The sequence below is a fragment of the Hemicordylus capensis genome, chromosome 3, assembly GCF_027244095.1.
Source record: "Hemicordylus capensis ecotype Gifberg chromosome 3, rHemCap1.1.pri, whole genome shotgun sequence".
Taxonomy (NCBI): Eukaryota; Metazoa; Chordata; class Lepidosauria; order Squamata; family Cordylidae; genus Hemicordylus; species Hemicordylus capensis.
The window spans coordinates 322,828,257-322,845,084 of NC_069659.1; the positions used below are offsets into that span (position 1 = coordinate 322,828,257).

General features: G+C 44.8%; 1 protein-coding gene across 2 annotated transcripts in view; it reads left to right on the plus strand.

The window, feature by feature from the left end:
* The window catches only part of ARHGEF26 (Rho guanine nucleotide exchange factor 26), a 126,382-nt gene that overhangs the window by 14,590 nt on the left and 94,964 nt on the right, over window positions 1-16,828 (plus strand). For both annotated transcript variants that reach the window (XM_053308276.1, XM_053308277.1), the window contains exon 5: window positions 9,246-9,302. In XM_053308276.1, coding sequence (XP_053164251.1) covers window positions 9,246-9,302 — 57 coding nt within the window. The remainder of the gene's footprint in view (window positions 1-9,245; window positions 9,303-16,828) is intronic.

Here is a 16,828-nt window from a genome sequence, read left to right on the forward strand (position 1 = left end):
TCTGCCATTAATCAGAGTCCATCCTTTACCTTAGGGTTTTGTACCCATCATGCCTCAGGAACAGACAGGAAGTTGTCACAGCAGAACTTTTGGTTAGCAGTAGGTGGAGCCCCAAGGCCCCAGTTCCTTTCCTGTCTTGCTTCAGAGAACAACTTGCAGAGAGAGCTGTTCAAATTGAATGCCCATTACAGGCCTGTTTACTTGGCTTTTATCGAACTCCAAACACCCTCTTTGGATATTCTGTTTGCGTTCTTTCCTTAAATTTATTTGGGTGTACCTCTTTAGTTTTCATGGATCCTACACAAACGACAGAAGCCCCACAGGCTCATTATCAGAGGTCCCACCACTTTTATCAGAAGCCCCACTTATGGCTCAAACCCAAACCCTACCAAACGAACACGGAGCCTCCCAGCTTTTCCAATTAATGAGGGTGTGTCTCCTTTTTTCGGCCTCGCAGCTGGCAGAAAGCAGACATTTGTGCACATGCACCACTGTTGGTTTTTTCTTTAAAATGTTCTCATGCAAAATCCCAAAATTACTGTTTGAATTTATGGGGTCTTAACGAAAGGCATCTTCTTTGAGTGAAATTCAGGAGAGAGAAATGGTTCTCTGGATCCACACATGATCTGGATCTGTTAATGAAGCCTTAGTTTGTAAAACCCTTGAACTTAGCAAAATGAATTTTTAATAGGGTGGAAACTATTTTAATATATGGATGTGATTTTTATTTTATTTTATTTTATTTTATTTTAATTTTTTAATTTTTTATTTTTTATTTAGCTACCAAATTTCTATGATGTACCAAACACCCATCTCTGGGCAGCTTACAACAACCTAAAAACAAGCTAAAACACAAAAGTAAAAACCTTAAAACAATTTAAAACCACAATTAAGTCAAAAAGCTTGGGTGAAAAGGTAAATCTTTAGCAACTTTAAAAAAGTTGTCAGAGATGGGGAGGCTCTCATCTCAGCCCGGAGTGCATTCCAGAGTATTGGGGCAGCAATGGAGAAGGCCCGTCTCTGTGTAGCCACCAGATGAGCTGGTGACAGCTGCAGGAGGTCTGCCTCTCTGGATGGCAATAGGGCTCATGGAGAACAATACTTTCTCTTAGTCACTCAGGGCTGAAGCTGTTCAGGGCTGATAATACTAGAAAAAAATTGTTGTACCTGGGTGGTGTCAATATGCCTATGGTGCATACATGCACATATTAAATCGGAGCTAATATTTATGTATATTTATAGTTCAGCAGTATATGGGTGAGTGTGCGTGCATATAACCTTTATAATTAATCCTTGAAAACGTGTCCATGGGGATGCGTCCCGGCACCCAGTGGATTGGCTGGATGACGGAAGCACCAGATTGGCTGGGCGGCGGGAGCTCATGCACAGCAGGAGGCCATTGAGCTGCTGCTGAGGGACGTGGTGGCGGGCGTGGCAAGGAGGCAGCAGCCTGCACGCCTGCTGGGGTCAGGAGGTGGCTAGGCCGCCAGGAAGAGGAGGCAGCGGCCAGAGGGGACGGAGAAATGGGCAGGAGGCAGGAGAAACCGCTGTTGGGGGTGGGGGAGAGAGCAGCGGAGACGCCTGCTGTAAGATAGTCAGGGGGAAGAGTCAAATTAGGGGCGCAGAGGCTATGTGCCTGATCAGCTAGTTACATAAAATATGTATAATGTATATAATTTGGGTTTGGTGTGAGTGCCATAAAAATATCAAACTTTGTTATTGTGCAGATTGAACATTTAAAGAACTCCTGTCAATCTTCATCATTAAATGGTTCGCTTCCGAAATCCTGTTCTTATGTTGTCTCAGCTGTTAGGTTGCCCCTTTGATGTGGTTGCTTCTGTTCTCTGGAATTGGTTAGTGCTGACAAAGGAAGTAACCATGTTGTCAGTCTCTTCTCCATGATGTCACCAGCTCCAACATTACTGGAGTGGTGAGGGAAATGACCACACCAAAGCAGCAACCACACTGCCAAGGTAACATAAGAGTCTAGCATGATGACCTTGTAAAATGTGAATGACTCTGTAGCTGTACAGATATTATCTTCTCTGCAGTTCCATTGGTATGGTTAAGGAAATCTTCTGTACTATAAGAGGTCAAAGTTCTCATGCTTGTTTGGTGCTGTAGCCAGCTATGGTTATAAATACAATTTAATTAAACGCTTAAGAGGCTTTTGGCTGGTGCCCCTACTTATAAGTTTGATTTTAAGACTTGGCAATTCCTTTTCATACCTTTTCTTCCCAGCAGCAAATGCAGTAAAAATGAATGTTTACGAAAAAGCCACCCCTTTCCTGGGCAAAATTGTCTTTTTATCTCACAAGGCAAGCTTAAAAAAAAGAGTGTCGGATAACTATATTGTATCGTATCCTGTTCACATGACTGGAGTTAACACAATTTCTAGAAGGAGGAACTAGACAAGGAAAACTTCTTTTGTACTTCTGTGGGTGTGTTTGCATGAATCATTTTGAATCTGTTCAGTGATAAATATATTGCTTTGGAAACAAATCTGTAGTTTGGGCCTGCACAACTTATGACCCACTAAGTTGAATGCAGCCTCGGAGCCATGTATTGTGGGCTGAAAGCATACTTGCCAATATTGCAGTATGAGAAAAAGGGACAAATTTTTCACTCACCCCCCCCCTCGGCAGGAATTAATGCGCTGTGCAAATTGCAACATGCAAAATCTTTTTAGTTTACTACCCCCCCCCCTTAATCTGTCCTGCACTCTTGAACCAGACCGTGTTCTGCAGGTATATTGATGATATGAACTGGAGAAGCAGCTTTGAAAGGCAAAGCCCACACTCTTGAATCAGACCCTATTCTGTAGGGACTACAATATAAACTGAGGAAATAGCTCTGAAGCAAAGTTGGTGCGCTCTCTCATGAAATCAGAGCCTGTAGGTATTATAATACAAACTTGAGAATAGCTTTGAAAAGCAAATGCTGTCTCAAATGAAATCAGGCCCTTTTCTTCAGGGAATATAAACCGGAGAAATAGCTCTGAAAAGCAAAGTCTGTGATATCAAGCCCTATAGGGACTAAACTGGAGAAGAAATAGCCCTGAAAAACAAAGTCGGTGATATCAAGCCCTATAGGAACTAAACTGGAGAAGAAATAGCCCTGAAAAGCAAAGTCGGTGCTCTCTCAAAAGAAATAGAACCCAGAAAACTGAAGAAATCAAGCAACAGCCCTTTCCCTCACAGAGGCTTTTCACGTTCGAAAGCACTGTGCCATGTGGTCAGGGGTTTTATATGGCTAGATCTGGCCACCTTGCTTCAAATAAGCCTGAGGTCTGCAACTCACTTCAAATTCTGACTGGGATCTCGGGTTACTTGAAGCAAATAGGTTAGAATAAGCCGAGATTGGTTGTGATGTCTGAATCCACCAATCTTGGGTTATTTTAACCTAGATAGCAAGTAGATGCTTATGCAGGGATAGCGGGGGCGGGCGGGGGGAGTTTTCATTCCCAGCACTCAAGGACATCGTTCAGAGCCCAGCTCTTACTGAGATTCTGCATGGCATCAGAACCAGCCCTATAGTTAAACAAACTATAGTTTATTGAGTGTATGTAACGGAGGAGTTGCGGTTTGTTCTTGAAGTGAAAGCAGAAGGTTTCACTTTTCATGGGCAAGAGAGTAGTGGGGTATCATGCATACTACTGGCTCATTCAAGTAGCAATAAGCTATGATTTATATTTGAACTGGGCCATTGAAAGCAGTTCCTCTGAAATGTGATACAATTAGGATTTAAAAGCTTTGTTTGCAAGTTCTGTGGCTTTTATTAAGAAACTAAATGCTGGGCTGCCTCATTCACAGTATACAATTATGGGAGGATAATGTGCATATGACAGATTACTTGAGCTTTAAGTGTACAAGGAAGTTAAGAGGAAATTATCATGGAAATAAAGAAAAGGCTTTTGTTGAATGTGAACAACGTCATTAGCTCGGCTAGTGGGAACTGTGTGTTACCTTCACATTAGGAGTATGAATGTGAAAATACAATTTTCTACTCACTATAATTTGAAATGAATAAGCTCAGCTGATTTATAAATACAGTTCAAATGCATATGTCCATTAATTAATCTTTGAGTTCCATATATATGTATGAAAATATCCATACCACTTTCCACCAAATTAGATTATAGGAAGTCCTCGGCTTATAAATGGGCTGTGTACCAAAAGCATGTTTATAAGTCAGATGTTCATAACTTTGAATGCATATCATTCGAAGAGCGATGACTGGTTTGAATGTGCAAGTTGACATTTTTAGTTGAGGACTTCCTTAACATAATATGTTATGGAGTTCTGTATGTACAGACATTTGTAGCGCAGGGAATGCCCACATTTTATCATCTTTATTTGTTCGTACGCTCCACGTCTAACCTACCTCACAGGATTTTTGTGAGAACAAACAAACCACATACATAGCTCTGGGCTCCTCAGAGGAAAAATGGGATGTAAATGCAAAATAAATAGAATAAATTTTAAAAGTTGAGAAAATATAAGCAAAATAAATTTCTTTAAAATGTTCAAGCTATAGGAGTCATAAAAATCTAACAGCAGTAAAAGAGCATTCAGATTGAAGTCCAGCAATAAGTGGCTGATCAAAAATGTCAAAACAACATAGGCAAAGGTTTGCTTGGAAAAGCAGGCATCTCGGTCTCCTAAATCTCAACAGGTGGATTAGGGATGTGCATGAAACCAGGTGGGGGTGGTTCAATGGCGGGGTGTATGTGTATCTTTAAGGGCGGGGGGAGTGTGTACTTACTGCTCCCTCCACGTTTCCCCCATGGCGTTCCGTTTTGTTTAAGCCCCTCAGGGTGGTAGCGTACTTCCCTGCCACCCCGTTGTTGCGTCTCCTGGAAGTAACCAGAAGTAATAGATGCGCCTGCGCATGCCAGGCATGAGTGTGCACACGTTGCGGGCAGGCACGCACATGGTGTGCGCAGGCACATCTGTTACTTCCGGGAGACGTGCCAATGGGGTGGCAGGGAGGTACTCTGCCATCCTGAGGGGCTTTAACAAAAGGGAGCGCTGGTGGGGAAATGCGGCGGGAGGAGTAAGTGCACCCTCCCCTACCTTTTAAAGATGCCCCCCCCGCCGTCAAACCGGCAGAACCGCCCGCTGATTGAACTGGTTCGGAGACCCATAAAGGACCTCTGAACTGGTTCTGTGCACATCCCTATTAGGGATATGTTGCCTCATGGAGCTCATCCCAGAACTGTGTGGTTTCCCCCCCCCCCCCCATCGCTTTCTCCTCTCCATCACTGAACTAATTTCCTTGGAACAATGTGTACACTGAGCAGGGTCTTTCTTGCCCATTTTTATCAGCACTATGTAACTATCATACAGTTAGTTTGCTATGACTGTGCCATTTTTAAAGTTTTGCTGTAATTATTATTATTAATCTCTGTAGGCACAGAGTGTCTTATCTTATACCACTTAAGCATGGAAGCATGTAACATTTGTTTAGCTGTGGGAAAGTGGTGTGCTATCCTATTCTAGCATTGCAGTGTTCATATATATTTTTTATATATATATATATATATATATATATATATATATATATATATATATAATGAATGAATGAAAGAAATGGGCTGTCTCTCCTCTTTTCCTCACTCTTCTGCCTCCTACAACAAAGGTTATCCCATTTATGCTACAGTATAGAGTTGAAGACAGATCATCCTGGAGGGAATCTATCTGTGTGGTTGCTAAGAGTCGACTCCAACTTGACAGCACTTAATTAATCAATCAATCAGTCATATAGTGCTACTGGCCCTGAAGTGGGTCTTGCAGGTCTTTCCTTCCAAGGTTTTGCAATGGTTGGGCCATACTTTCACTGATGATCTGGATAAGCCCACTGTGAAGTACTCCTTCTCCTATCAAGATAAATGTCAGGCTGTGCAAACCAAGTAGTTTGCCTGAGTATGTGCTAGACAGAGATGGTAGACTTAGGAGCTTTCAGTTTTGTGTACACAGTTTCATGTCTTTAATCTTTGATTAAGTAGCCTAAAGTTTGAACATGTGTTTGCCTGTACTTTCAGGTGTTTCTTTTGGAACTACAGGTACTTATATGGCTTTTTAGCTTGGGTCAGAAAGGAAAAAGGAAAAAGGTTTCTGGCTGAATACTAGTGTTGGCACAGAGAACTCTTTGGCCACTTCAGAACATATTTGCACAGCAGCCAAGCACTATGAGTGCACTAACTCCTGTCTGTTCATGTTTTAAAAAAAGAATGTGGGGCAAAATGAAGCGGGAAGGAGAAGAATGAAGAGCAGAGGTGTGGAATCTTAGTAAGCTGGGGTGTCTCTTGTCAAAGAAATTGCTACTGGTAGAAATGAAATGTTATGTGCGTATCTTATTTTTAGCTTAGGAAAATGTTCCCAATTTTACCAAGACTCAAACAGTACTGTCCAGCACTCAATTTGTAACTTGCTCTTAAATGTTTAACTAGCTTATCTGCCTGAAACAGGTATGCCTGCCATCATGTTGCAATGATTTGTAATGCTGTGTTGAAACACTGGGCAGTGGTAGCCTGGCTCTAGACCAGGTGTAATGATCAGTCATTGACCAGCCCCTCCTCTGCCCTAAAGAGTTAACTGGAAGTGAACCCTGTCCTGACTGACAGGCTGGTGAACTCCAGGGACCAGCCAATCAGCACACCAGGTGGGTGGGATCTAGACAGCCATTGGGAGGAAGAGAAGAGTTTCTTTGTTGGAGGGAAGCAGGCTGGGGGTGAGGGCAGGATGTGTGGCCATGGAGGATGGCTGTGGAAGGAACTGTAGATCCTTGAGAAAAAGGTTGCAGGAAGCTTCATCCTCATCAAATGGTGGGTGAGTTTTCAAGGAAAAGGGGATTCACCTTGGGGAACAGTTTGTCAGTCAGATTTTGCACTAGAAACTTATTTTTTGTGTGCCTTATAAATCCCTGATACTGTTCTAGGATGCTCTGTCTGTAAGCTTTTAAAGGTGCTTTCCTACATCCATGTTCTTTGCAACTGGGTAACCATGATTTTTAAAGTGTGCCACCCCAACATCATCTGGGGTGCTTTTAGAAGTATTCTTGTAACCTACAGAGTATTTCTTTTATCTAACTAAAACTGTAACTAAAAGCTGAGAGAGCCTCAGACTGAAACAGTCTGTAGCATTTGAATACACTTTTTTTCTCGTTTTGTTCTTTGCATTTTGCAACCCTCTCTGAGTGGATTTTTAACTCAGGAATAGGGGAGGCGGGAAGGGGGTTTATCTGGTGCAAAATATGTCCTCAGATGTTCAGCAGCTACCAGTTTTCTCACGTAAGCTTGCACGTGGAAGGTTTTTGTATACTTTTCCAATAGCAAAAGAAAGAGTTTTCCATGGGGTTTCCTTCTAAGCCCTGGTTGGGCGGGGTGGCGGTGGCAGTTAAACTCTGTTGATAATTGGGTGGTGGTGGCAGCCTAGATCCTACCAGGGTTATTGGAGAGTTTTGGGAGAAGCCTTTGCATGGAAAGCATACAGAGGATGATTCAGCATTTTTCTTCCCCTCACATAGGCTTGCTCTGTGGCAAAGGCTTGTAATCTGCTACACCGGGTCTCAGTGCATGGTCTAAGGGCACATAATGAAACCATCTTGCTGAAGCTAAGCAGGTCCTGGTGTGGTTTGTGCTGGGTTGCTGGACCTATGTATGCCACCTTTAGGAATGTGGTCATAACTCGGTGATAGAGCATAGCATCTGCTTTGCATGGGAGAAGGTCCCAGGGTCAATCCTCAGTATCTCCAGATAGGGCTGGAAAAAGACTTCTGCCTGAAAACTTGGAGGAGCTGCTGTCAGTCAGTGTAGACATTACTGAGCTAGATGGACCAGTGGTCTGACTCTGTATAAGGCAGTTTCATTATGTTCCTGACCGGCTTTCCCCTGCTTTTTTTTTTTAAACTACAACTCCCATAATCTTTTGCTATGGTGGCTAAATTATGGGATTTGTAGTCCAGCATCTGCTGGAGGGACAAAGTTCTGCAGCCCTGCTCTAGAGACAATCATAGATTGCTTTAGGGGTTCTCAAACTTGGATCCCCAGATGTTGGACTACAGTGCCCATCAGCCTCAGTTACAATGACCTTCAGCCTGGACCCATCATTAAAGTAAAGCTGTGCCAGTGAGTTGATGTCGGCTCCTGGCAACCACAGAGCCCTGTGGTTGTCTTTGGTAGAATACAGGAGGGGTTTACCATTGCTTCCTCCTATGCAGTATGAGATGATGCCTTTCAGCATCTTCCTATATTGCTGCTCCCCTATATAGGTCTGGGAAACATACCAGCGGGGATTTGAACCGGCAACCTCTGGCTTGCTAGTCAAGTCATTTCCCCGCTGTGCCATTAGGTGGCTTCTGGACCCATCATTACTATATTTTAAATGCTGGTCCATTCTGATTGATTTTTAACAATAATTAGAGCTGCTGTTAATGCTTTTCTTGCTATTATGCTGCTTTATTTTTGTTTGTGCTCTGCTTTGTTGGTTGTTGCAATTTATGCTGATTCCTTGCAAGCCACCTTGAAGGCATTATAGTGGGAAACCAGGACAAAAATATCTTAAATCAGTAATAAACACTGTGGTCACAGTGTGCTAGGTTGTAAACTGATTTTATGGTAAGCCTGTAGGTGGGACCTTGTCTGAAGATGTTATCCTAGCACCCTTATTACATAGCTGATCTCATTGAACTCAGTGGGATATACTTTTGAGTTATTCCGCACCGTATTCTTGGGCATGTGGAGCTGACTGAGTGGTTGTCTAGCTCCTGGCCATTGTAATAAACTATAATCTTCAACTCTGATGAATTAAGCAGCTTTATATTTCAGTAACAAGCAGAGGCAGCTTGTTGCCTGTTGCCCCTTGAGCCAAATCACAGCTCCACCCCTAGCCAGAGGCTGGTGCTAATGCCAGCCCTCTTTCCTCTTGCTAGCCTCGCTTTCTGGGGAATGCACTCTGCCCTTGGACTGCTTGCTGTGTCGGGCAGCTTGCACCCAGCTTTGCTGGCCCCTGATCTTTAGACTGGCAAATGCAATGCTTCTGGGGCTTTTCGCTCCAGCATGTAAAGATCTTGAAGCTTCAGCATCTTCCCAAAGTGTTCTCAGAAGCTAATCTAAAAGCAAGAACAGCTTTCTTGAAATATTGAAAATTGCAATATTGTTCGTTAGACTAAATAAAATGGCTTATTTGTTGCTTTACATCGTTTAAAAAATAAAATTTATTCAGCATTTTAAAATTTATTCTCAGGTAAAGAGGAACGGCTTATCCCAGACCGTCAGCCAAGAAGAAAGAAAAAGGCAAGAGGTACTTTAATAATCATTTGATTTGTTCATTCATGTGCCTTTCATATGCTTGCTTTCAGGACAAATGCTTCAATACATGCTTGTTCTGCTCTCTTCTATTTTATTTCTCTGAACCAAATTATAGGTTGGTGTTGCCATCTTATCCAAATTGCTGGTAATATGAAGCTTGACCAGAAGCTTCTGCAGTAGACAAAGGATATGTAAGGAATAAAAACATATGTGTGTGTGTGTAGTATCATATCTATATATTTATATCTATCTCATAGTGAGGTATCCAGCAGTGGGAGGTTGGCTTAACTGGGGCTCTTTTGCAGGTCACATAAATGCACGAACACATTCAATACCTGAAATGAACAAAATCTAAAAGTTATTCCTGACTTACCCTGCTTCTGCAATTCTGAGTTTTTCCTTCTGAGCCAGTTGTGCAGCATATTATCATTGTATTTCATTCTGTGCATTATTTCAGGTACAGGATAGATTATGAGTGGGCCTGTGTGCTGGAATGCCCAGTTACAACAACTTTGTATTATTTCTGCAGCTGCATGGGGAGGTCCCAGCTTGGTCAGCTCCACACAGTACCTGACATTTTTGGCACTGGTAAGGCGGCAGTTTCTTACAGAACTGGATGACATGGGAATGGTAGGAAGACACAAAGGGGATGCTGGAAAGGTGTCTGGGGGGTCGTCTGGGAACTGTTGTTCCTCTCAGCACTATTCTCATGTGGAAAGCACTGGGAGGATCTGCTGTTTCCTGATGCCCCCATATGCTTTCCTGGCCTCCTCTTGGTGGTCTATTGTTCACATATCCTCCAGTTCTATATGACATGCTCCCTGCTCTCCCCCCTGCCCCCCCCCACCAGAAATGAGGTACTTGTTGGAATCGATGCACAGGCCTAAATGTGAAAAGGCGCCTTTGTCTTTACAGCATAAACTGAGGAGTGGCCCCTAAACATCTTAACCTCCTCATCTGTTCTCTAGAGACTTCTGCTGTTCTCTTAATGAACGTGGGTAATCTCCTCCAGCTCCTCTTGGCTCGAACAGCACGTGAAGAGAGCTGTTCCCTCAGATCAGTCCTGCCAGTTCAGTGAAAGGGCAAAAGGAAGGACCTAAAGAATCTTTGGGCTGTAAGTCAAGTCAGATTTTTAAGCTGAATAGTCAGTGTAGGGAGTTCAAGGGGCCACCTTGCCTAGGAGTCTGTGCAGCTGTCGGAGAAGAGCCAGAAGTTGCAGCTCTTCAGCTGCAGTTCAAGCCTAATGGAGCTGAAAAGCAGACTAGGCAGAGTCAAGAATCAGACTTGGGGGCATGGGGAGAAGGAAAAGCACTCTTGAAATGGAGAGAGTGCAAAGCTTCCATAATGTGCAGCTTAAGGTTTAGGTTTTCAAAGGGCATGGAGAACAGCCTAGAGAAGAGAGTCTGGAGGACTTCTGATGAGTGGTGAGGGACTAAGTTTACTGCTGAGCAGACCCCCAAGAAAAGAATGGGCTTGAGACATCTAGGAACATAGGCAGCTCCTTGTACCGATTGGTCCATCTAGCTCAGTATTGTCTGCACTGTTTGGCAGTGACTTCTCCAAGGTTTCAGGCGGGAGTTTCTCCCAGCCATACCTGGAGATGCCAGGGAGTGAAGCTGGGATCGTCTGCATACCATTGAGCTACGGCCCCATCCCCTTAGGAGACAATCTTACAGTACTTGCTCACCTGCAGTCAGCCATCCAAGTGCAAACCAAGGTGGGCCCTGCTTAGCAAAGGAGACAATTCATGCTCATTAGCATAGGACCAGCTCTCTACTTTTTCTGGACACAGAGAAGGTGGCAGTGCTGGGTGAGTGCTGTCAATTCCATCTGCCTTGTAGTCTGAGGATATATTGGACATCAGTGGGAAATAAAGGCATTATCCCTTAGTAAGCCCAAGGATTACCTTTCAAGGTCAGATTCCACCAAGAATGAAAGGATACATTGGTGATAGTTAAGCTGAAGAACTTGAGTGTCCTATCATCGCTGTGTTTGGTTTGTTATAGCTCAATAAACTATTTAATGGTTTTCTGGTCACAGGCAGCTTTTAAAGGGGGCAGAGAATGAAGATATCAAGCATTTCCCCCCATCCCCAAAAGGACAAAATGGCCATTCTTGAGCAACATGCTCAATGATGTGGTAAGCCAGGGGGAAATAAATTGGCTGGCTTAAGCAGGAACAGATTTAATGCATCTATTTTTTCCCTTTAAACCGTTATCAGATTCCAGTCTTGAATGCATCCATTTCTCCCGGTGCCACATGTAAAGCTTCAGTACACATTTGGTTTCTAAAGAGCCCCACAAAGCATTCATAAGCTATCAAGCTTGAGACATCTGTTTGCACTGAGCCCATGCAAATGAAGTATAACTACATTTCACACTGTCACTCATGGGGGCTGTCACTTGTCTTGAGTAAGGAATAGCAATTGGTAAACATGTTCTCATTCTTCATCTCTGATTAGCGTCACTAGATTATTTGCGAGCTCTAAACATTCCTTGGTTTATTGTTTTGAGCTGATCATTTTGAAGTATTCTGAAATCCTTTGAAAAGTTGTTTTCGTTTTGCTTTTGGCTTATAGCAGATACAAGTTGCCAGGCCATATCTTGCTTTTGACGTACAACTCGAATTTCTTAGCTTGGAAGGAATCAATGAAGGCTGTCATTGGAACTGTCTGAAAACAAAGAATCTTTAAATACTCTAGTGAAGACCAGGGCTCAAATGTCCCTTCCCTGAACAAAAATGCACAGATTGGAACAAATTAGTCATGGAACTCTGTTGCTCTCCTTAGTCAAAGCCTTTCCTCATGATTTCAGTGAAGGGAACAAATCGCCTGCAAGAATAGCAGAAATTTGAGGACAAGAAGATTTGTGGTAAACTAGATTCTTAGCAGCCCCTCCTGTTCCCTCCAGTTATTTATACAAAGCAGAGCATCTATCTTTGCTTGTGCCTGATCATGGCTTCTGGACTTCTTTAAAAACAAAACCTGGAACTGCTTATCCAGTTTATTATTAGAAAATAGCATGTGGCAGACTCCTGGACCTAGCATCATTGAGCTAAAAGCGCTTACGGAGTGGGCTGACATCCAGATCAGTGTTCGGAGGGCGCAGTAGAAGCTGCATCCTTCCAAGGGGAAGCTGCCCATTGTTAAGCTAGTATCTGCCCAAGCATCAGAGTCTTCAGGTGAGCGATTTCCACTGCACTGCCTCCATAACAACAACAACAACAACAACAATGAACATTTATATACCGATTTTTAATAGAAGTCCCCAAGCTGTTTACATAGATATAAACAAACAAATAAAATGGCTCTCTGTCCCCAAAGGGCTTACAACCTGAAAAAGAAACATAAGATAAACAGCCACTGGAGGGATGGCGCTTTGTTGGGGATGGACAGGGCCGGTTGCTCTCCCCCTGCTCAAAGACTCTCCTGTTTTTGCAGGCTTTTAATTAGAATTAATTTTAAAAACTTGTTTTAATAACTATATATATTTCTATCTATATCTATATAATCTTCTTTATATATATTTGCTAATGCCATGTGTGGCAGCTCTTACGAGAGTTCGCAAGCAGCTGCCTGGATAGTGACGGGGGCAGGGGAGAAAATGGCGCAGCCGGTGGTGAAGGAAAGCACCAGCCAGGGAAAGCTGACTGGGAGGGGGAGAATGGACTGGGGCTGAAGTGGGGGAATGAATATGGGGAGGAGAGACAAGGAGAACTAGGGGATCAGATGCTCTGCGCCAGATCAGCCAGTATCCATCTATTTATCTCTCTATCTATCTAAGACTTAGGTGGTCCGTGGCAAATGGTGTGGGGCAAGCTCCGCCCACATAGTGCTTTACCAATTGGAGGTAACAGAGCAGGCACACTGTGGTGATTGGGCAGTGGGAATTCCATATGCAGATAGGGAAGAGGAGCCTGTGATAAGGTCAGTTGGAATGCAGCTGATGGTGGTGGGAAGATTGTATAGGAGAGAAGAATCTCTCTGTATAAAAGGATAGTGGGCAGGGGTCTGCAAAGAGAAGGGTTGTGAAGGAGGAAAGAGCCCCTTCATGAGGAGTCTGCCACTGTGAGAATTAGATGAGGAAACAAGATGATCAAGATCTGTTAATTCAAGAAGGAAAAGAAGGGAGGGGAAGAAAGATAGGAAGAACAAGTGGAGGAGAGAGAGGGAAAAGAAGGGAGGGAAGAAGGAAGGACAGGGATAGGCTTGGGCCTGTTGGGGAATTGAGGGGAACTAGTGGCCATGGCAGCAGTGAGGAAGGGCCTGGTCAACCGTTGCCACTGCTCAGAGCTACAGAGGTCACTTGTGGAGGCAGGCAGGTGAGGGATGGGCCCAAGCTTTTCAGCGTCTTGAGAGGAATGAGCAGCCACGGCGGCAGCAGTGAGGAAGGGCCTGGATAGCTGCTGCTGCTACTCCTGTGAGGAATAGCAGGAGTGGGGCTCAGGTGAGAAGATGTCTGGATTTAGGTGCAGCTTGGCCAATTGCGCCAGCAACTCAGCAGCCATGACCAAGAGGGGTGCGGGGGATGGAGCAACAGGATGGAGGAGCAGCCAAGAGGGGTGAGGGGATGAGGGTGATGGACAAGGAGGAGCAGGAGTACAGCTTAGGTGAGGGTGGAGAGAACTCTGAGGTGAGGGGGCTGTGATGGGGGGTTAGGGTACTAGTGTGCAGATGCTCTGTGCAGGTTAAGCTAGAGTGAGTGAGTGAGTGAGTGAGAGAGAGAGAGAGAGATATTTATTTCTCTTAGGCATACCCATAGCTAATCACATGCGTGGCAGATCTCGCGAGAAGCTGCCGGATAGCGGTGGCTACCGGGGGGGTGGGGGATGGTGACAGCAGCTGTGAATTGTGTGAATTAGATGAGGAAACAAGATCTAAAAAAAAAAAAAATTAAAAAGAGGACAAGAAGAACACTACTGCCTCACAGATGCCATGTTCCCTCCACCTCAACAAGATCTGTTAACTCAGGAAAGGGGGAGGGAGAGAGAGAGAGAAAGAATGAAGGGTGAGCGATGGGCCCTAGCCTGTCAGCGGCCTGAGGGGAACAAGCAGCCATTGCAGCACCTATTGCCAGCAGGGAAGGGCCCAGTCAACCACTACTGCTGTTTGGGGCTACCAAGGCCATTGGTGGAGGGATGGGCCAGGGCCTGTCAGTGACCTGAGGGGAACGAGCAGCTATGGCAGTGGCGGCAGCAAGGAAGGGCCCGGTCAACTGCTGCTGCTCTTGTGAGCTGGAGCAGATGGGGGGGGGAGGTCTCTGGGGGCTGCAGCTTGGCCAATAGGCGGCACAATGTTGCAAACGGGTTACCCCCTGATGGGGGTAAGTAACAAAATTTAAATAAATAAATAAATAAATAAATAAATAAATGCTCTGGAATTGGACTGAACAGGGGAAGGTTCGGTTTGGCCCCAAACCTTCAAACGGAACAGGTTCAATGTCGAACCTGTCTGCACATACCTATCCTTAAGATCCCTCCAGGGCTGCAGTGTACCTCCCTGCTGCCCCGTGCCACTGTTTACCGGATGTACCCAGAAGTCAGAATGGCGGCTCCGTGCATCACTCGTGTCAATTGTGGCATGGGGCAGCAGGGAGGTACGCTGCCACCCCTACAGGCTCTTGAGGACTCGCGTGCCAGCAGGGGAGGTAAGTGCACCCACTCCCGGCCTTAAAGCCATCCCCCACTGCTGTCGAACTAGCCCCCGCCAGTTCCGTGCACATCCTTAGTGAGCGGGGTGGACTAAAGGGATGGAGGAGGAGGAGGAGCAGGAGTGCAGCTCAGGTGAGGGTGGAGAGATCTCTGAGGTGAGAGGGGCTGTAATGGGGTAAGGGGAGCAATCAAGTACTAGAATGCAGATGCTCTGCGCAGGTTAATCTAAATTTTATTCTATTGTTTTTTATTGTGTCATATTTTTAAATCTGTGACTTTTAAATATTTTAAATTTTGTACACCGCCTAGAGATGTACATATCAGGTTGTATATAGATGTGATAAATAAATAGAATCACCCCCTTTAAAAAGGTGCCTCTTTGCTCAGTAAGCAGGGGATTAAGTGTCCGCCCCCTCCCCCCAACTTCTTTTTTTTTTGGCCGGGGTTTTGTTTTGGGTTTTTTTTGGCATTCCAGACATGTGTCCTTGAGGGCTGACTTATTTCTGGAAGGCATAGAACACTTTTGGAGGGCGGGGAAAGCAGTGGAAAATCACTCCCCTGTGCATACTCTGCTGCTTGGGAAGACTTTGCTGGTGAGGATGCAGTCTCCTGCTGCATCCTCCCAACACTGCTTTGGATGTCAGCCAATGGCTATAGGAATCATACTAGAACCTGAACTGAAATGTGTAACACAACCGAACTTTCCAGCTGCCCCATACCCAAAGCAGCCGCTGACATCCTGATTAACAAAGCGCCCATTGTACAGAAGGGCTGTGGGGACACTACTCTCTGCAACTCCCACTGTCCCTCTACACGTGCTGTTCTGTAAGTGGGTGAAATTTCCTTGCTCTGCCCCATTCTGGAAGCAGACTGCACGAGCAGAAACATGTTGCAGTGAACGGTTTCCTCTCGTGCAGATCCCTTCCTGAGCATGGGCAAAGTGGGGAAATTTTACCCACATGTGTAACAGTGTGCATGTAGAGGGGGACTAGGAGAGTTGTGCATGGGCCTGCATCACCACAGTCCCCCTGTACGCACATAGTTTGTTAATGAGGATGTCAGACAGCATCTTTTACATTAGCAGGACTGCATTGCTTGGATCAAACTTTACTTTCGGGTACTGTGCCACGAAGGAATGAAGGAAAGGCAGAGGGAAAGAAGATGACGGGTTGCGTAGATTAGGGTTTGGCAGACTGAAGAGCAGAAAGAAGTGGGTTGGGGAAACATGTGTGGGAGTTTGCCGGTGCATTCTGGAGACCTACCCTTTTCCTTTTCAGCCTGCTGACCTTTCTTGAAAGCATCTGGCTCAGCTGCTTCTCAGTTTCCACGGCTTCCAAGGAGCAGAATATTTCAACTCTCCCAAAATATTAATGTCCCTAGAGAGAGATCTTGCATTAATTTGGGGTTCACCTATGCAGAATTGCTCAACAGAAACAATGGATTTTTCTCTTAAAAAAATAAATAAATGCTAGCCTCATTATAATGCTGTCACTTTTGCCTAGACTACCCAAACCAGACAAATCTTTTAGAAGCATTTTTACTCTTACTGGAACAAGCAGAATTTGCATACTCTACAATCATTCACTTCTATAGCTCTTTTCGTCTAGAAAGTAAGGCTATTCACACGGGCAGTCCTACCAGGGTAGGGCTGCTTGTGTGAAGCACCGGGATCAAGGCTTCACAAGGGCAAGTGCACCCTTCTACCTGGGTCCCCGGTTGTGTGTGTGCGTGTGCTGCAGGCAGCCCAAGAGAGCCTGGCTGAGAGAGAATCCTTCACTGGCACAGTGTATTGAGGGATGCTGGAGGACTTCCTCCTCCGCCTCCCTGCTCTGCTGCTTGCTGCAGTGTGGCTTGTGTGCCGCGCAAGCA